This window comes from Leiobunum rupestre, chromosome 11 (genome assembly GCF_980474605.1).
Source record: "Leiobunum rupestre chromosome 11, qqLeiRupe1.1.hap1, whole genome shotgun sequence".
In the NCBI taxonomy this organism is placed as follows: Eukaryota; Metazoa; Arthropoda; class Arachnida; order Opiliones; family Sclerosomatidae; genus Leiobunum; species Leiobunum rupestre.
Window position 1 is genome coordinate 39,558,546 of NC_143394.1, and position 4,321 is coordinate 39,562,866.

The window sequence follows — 4,321 nt, forward strand, 5'->3', positions numbered from 1 at the left end:
GGAATAAATTGAGAAAAACTATTAACATAATTTAAGGTGAACATTTAGAACAAGAAAAATCCGATATTTCCTTTAGCTTCATGCAGTATCGAATAAAATCGTACCAACTGAATTTATTAAACCAAAGCGATTTATAACTTTTGAGCTTCAATTTTTAATTAAATTATATCTTAGCAGCCAATTAAGTAAATTAAAAATACAAGTTGGTACATATTAAGAAAAGTTGAAAGCTAATTGTTTATATAAAAACATTCTCTAATTAGAAGATATAATAACTTAATATATCTATTGTGAATAATTTTTTAAACAGTGATATAACGTACGGAAATTTACATAGTTTTAATTTTAACCTTAACAAAAACAATAAATTATAAATGAAACATACCATTAGACTTGGATCTGACATTGAAAAGAGTTCTCGGTGATCTGTTTTTCTTTGAATCAATAACATTTTTTTCACTTTCAAAGTGACCTAAATCTGATATATTCAAGGGTTGTTTTCCAATTGTTTCACTTTCGCCTTTGTTGATATTATGTAATTAGTTAAAAAGGTAAAGGTATTTAAAATTATTACTTACTAGTGTTCTTTGTAAATAATTGAATTTTTGGTGTATTAACACCAATATCACGAAGATTTTGAAATTTACAAGAAAATAAACTTGGTAGTGCGTTGGGTACAAGTTTATTCCTTGTTTCTAAATTCATGTATTGAGTGTCATCAAAATGTTTTGCACATATTTTGTACGAATCGTAAAGTTGTTTGGTGGATTTGCTAAACAAATCTTTCCTATTTAAGATTTTAACCCATTCATTTGATCTATAAAAAAATTAGAAAATAAGTTTTTTAACCAAAGGCTTAGGCTTAAGTTCATATATTAGTATTACCGTTCTTCGTCTTTAGGAAATCTAAAAAAAGATACCGAATCGGTTTTAACATTAAAACAAGTCGGCACTGCGCACCGAACTGGACCCATTATTGGAGCTACATTTAATTTAAATTTATAACAGGATTTCGAGAAAACTAAGAAGAAAAATAAGTGACCACGAGGTTTTACGCTTTTACTTCGCCGCCTACTCGCTTTCTCCCTTGCCGTCAAAAAAAGTGGCGCTGCAGTCAGTTGCTGCTTTCCCCCTTTTTAGGATGTTCGGGTTTTGGAAACGAGTTTCACATCTCCTAAAGCGTAAGCGTATTTATTATCTCTGCTTTTACCATCCCCCACCCGAATGGAAGCGAGAGGCAAGCGCCAGAGACGGAAACGGCAGAAGATCGCCGAATCCCGAAATTCCCGATCCCGATTGCCCGGCTTGCTAGGTTGTTAGTTATAGAACGACGTTATTGCGGACGGTGAGAATCCTACCGTGGCGTTAGAAAACGGCGTGTCTGCGAACGGCGGCGGCGGCGGCGGCGGCGGGGACTGTAGCGGCTACGGGAGTTTTACTCTAGCCTATACTAGGCTCGTGTCAAACTAAAAATGACCTCGGACCTTAGCTCCCCTCCACCGCGTGGCAAGTTCAAAGAGCGAAATGTCTTCCCCCCCCCGCCCCCACAAGATACAAATCGAGAAAGGGGGCCCCCGCATCTGACACCTGTTCGTCCGTGAGCTACCGTGTTCTCAAGAATGTCGTTTGTTGATAAGCGCAATATCGTCCTAGAAGGGGTGGGTTTCCACCATGGGGGTAAAACTGGAAAGCTCCAGCTTATTTGGGGTTTGTGACATTATTTTTACCAGAGTTTCTCCACATTTCGAGTCTTTCTCAGTCAGTTAATTTTGTGTCCTTTTTGTTTAAATATTTTTGACAAGTGCCGACTTCGACCTCCTAGAGGTTTAAAGAAGCATTAAAACATTTCAGGCTAGTTTATATAGTTAGTTGGCTTTTTTCATGCTTTTTATTTAGTACCTAGTTATTTTTTAACAAAACTATATTAGTGGTCTTTTGTCTGTTTGGTTTTAAAATTTTTGGCAAGAGCCGACTTCTACCTCCTAGAGGTTTAAAGAAGCCGTACTGCGCTTGTTTTAAATAAAAACATTTCGGGCTAGTTTATATAGTTAGTTGGCTTTTTTCAAGCTTTTAGTAGCTAGATATTTTGAACCAAACTATTGGTGGTGCCGAAGGTGGTACCATTCGTAAAACTAGTTTTTTTTAAGACTATAGTGGTACCATTTTTAAAAGGAGTAATATCTGGAGTTTTTACTTTAAAACTAAAACCAGAATGGGTTCCCGAAAGTTTATGTCGGGGCCCAAAAACGCCAAAAATGTAAGAGAGAAGCGAGCATAGTTAGTTGTCAGAAAGACGCAATGAAACGATTTCTTCAACCGTCAGCTAAAATAAATAAACTGAATTCAGGGGAGACTCTAGGTTTTACAGAGCCTGAAAACAGTAAAAAAAATGTTGTTGACGTTTTACCCTATGTCAATGTCAGTCCGGCTAAGAAGGTAGTTCTAAATTCTGAGTTATCGGAAATTTTGGTTGAATTTTCTAATAGAGCCTCGAGTGCAAAGATAGACAATTCAAACGTAAGACGATTAATTGCTTGAGATATTAGTTTAGATAAGGATTGTCTGCCCGTTCAACCTAACCTCGCGTCTTTTCCCAAAACTGTAATGGGTCTTAAAAACCGAGGTTTCAATTCTTCTTGGTACACCAAATACCAAATGTTCGAATATTCTGTAGCAAACGATAAAGTTTATTGTTTTTGTTGTCGGCATTTTTTAGGTGGCAGAAATACGGGACTTATTGAGGGGTTTTCGGAGTGGAAAAATATGGCCAAAAAGTTCGAAGAACACTTTATTTCGACTAAATCACAAATAAATTGAATTGAATTGAATTGAATTGAATCTTAACACCAACAGACTTTTAAAAAATATTCAGACTATTTAGAATCAAAATCTTGAGGCTCAATAGTATGTCAGGTTGATCAGCATCATAAAACAGACGTTGCTAGAAATAAAGATGTCTTAGCTGCTCACGTGCGCCCAACAAGATCTCGCTCTTCGGGGGCATAGGTCGGACGAGGAAAATGGGAACAGGGGCAATTTCATAGAAATTTTAGATTTATTAAAGAGAAATTGTCCCGACTTAAAAGCCAAGTACGAAAGTATGCCTAATGCTATATACATACATAGCACTGTCCAAAATGAGCTGAATAACCTTAGTGGGAATTTTGTTAGGCGAATGATGGTAAAGGAGGTTAATGAATCAGGTGGTTTCTTTTCCGTAATTGCCGATGAGACTAGAGATAATGCGGGAGTAGAACAGCTGAGTGTTTGCATTAGGTATACTAGAAAGGAAATTGGCGTAGTAGAGCGATTTTTAGCATACACAGACTTGCATAAGTTCGACTCTGAAAGCATCAGCTTGGCTATAATTACCCTTTTGACGGAGAATGGACTGAAAATTGAAAATTGCGTTGCTCAGACTTATGATGGGGCCAGTGTAATGAGTGGGCACATAAAAGGGGTGAGGGTTCAAATAGAGAAAGCAGTAGGTGGAAATTGTCCGTACGTCCATTGCTATGCCCGTCGTTTAAATTTAATTTTGGTTGAATGCTGCTTCAATATAGTCGCGGTTAAGGAATTACTCGGACTAGTTCAAGCGATCTATAATTTCCAAAGCAACTCAGTTATTAGGAATGAATGTTTTGATAATTCTCAAAAAGAGCTGGGCTACGAAATAATTCTTAAAATTCCGCACTAGGTGTTGGAACAAAAAAAAGGTCTTCATTACTTCGGAAGTAGATTTGATTCTGTTCTATTAGCATTGGAGAAGTTGGTAGAAAATGGTAAGCCCGAAGAAGCTGCCGAGTGTCGAGGGTACATATTGCAATTACAAAACTTCACTAACTTGATTTTGACTACGACTTTAGATGAAATATTAGGTATTACCAACTCCTTGTCGGAATATTTACAAAGTTCGAGAGTCGTTCTAACTGAAGCTATCGCTATTTGCAAAGCTACCATAACTACCTTAGAGGACGTAAGGAACCCCGAAAAATTCGATTTAATTTGTGGACGAAGCTTCTAAGTTAGCAGAATCCGTTTTTGTCACGGTTCCCGATCGCAACACTGTACCTTTAGCTTTAAGAAACGAAAAATAATCCTTAATCAAAGACTAAAGCATAGTGTGGTAACGTGTACAACAGGAAACCGAGACACTGAAGCAAAGACCTTAAATGAACAGTTGAGATCAACGTACTAACAAATAATCGATAAATTTAAATAAGAAAAAAACCGATTTTTAGAAAATAATAGCCTAATTAAAGGAATAACTGTGTCTGACGCCGACTCGGAAAACTTTCTCGTAGAAAATGACGTCCTAGCC

The 4,321-nt window shown here is 36.9% G+C and overlaps 1 protein-coding gene across 1 annotated transcript; it reads left to right on the forward strand.

Annotated features, from left to right (window-relative positions):
- Positions 1 to 3,178: 3,178 nt before the first annotated feature.
- Positions 3,179 to 4,024, forward strand: LOC149922717 (zinc finger MYM-type protein 1-like). Its single transcript, XM_090162311.1, has 2 exons — positions 3,179 to 3,622; positions 3,698 to 4,024. Exons 1-2 carry the CDS (start codon positions 3,179 to 3,181, stop codon positions 4,022 to 4,024), a joined length of 771 nt encoding a protein of 256 aa, XP_090018437.1.
- The last annotated feature ends 297 nt before the right edge of the window (positions 4,025 to 4,321 follow it).

What these genes read in the sequence shown, in the direction of transcription:
- LOC149922717 (XM_090162311.1), top strand. Translation starts at nt 3,179, where the DNA reads ATGGTAAAGGAGGTTAATGAATCAGGTGGTTTCTTTTCCGTAATTGCC. An exon ending in ATAATTTCCAAAGCAACTCA is followed by an intron (nt 3,623 to 3,697) that starts GTTATTAGGAAT and finishes ATTCCGCACTAG; the next exon opens with GTGTTGGAACAAAAAAAAGG.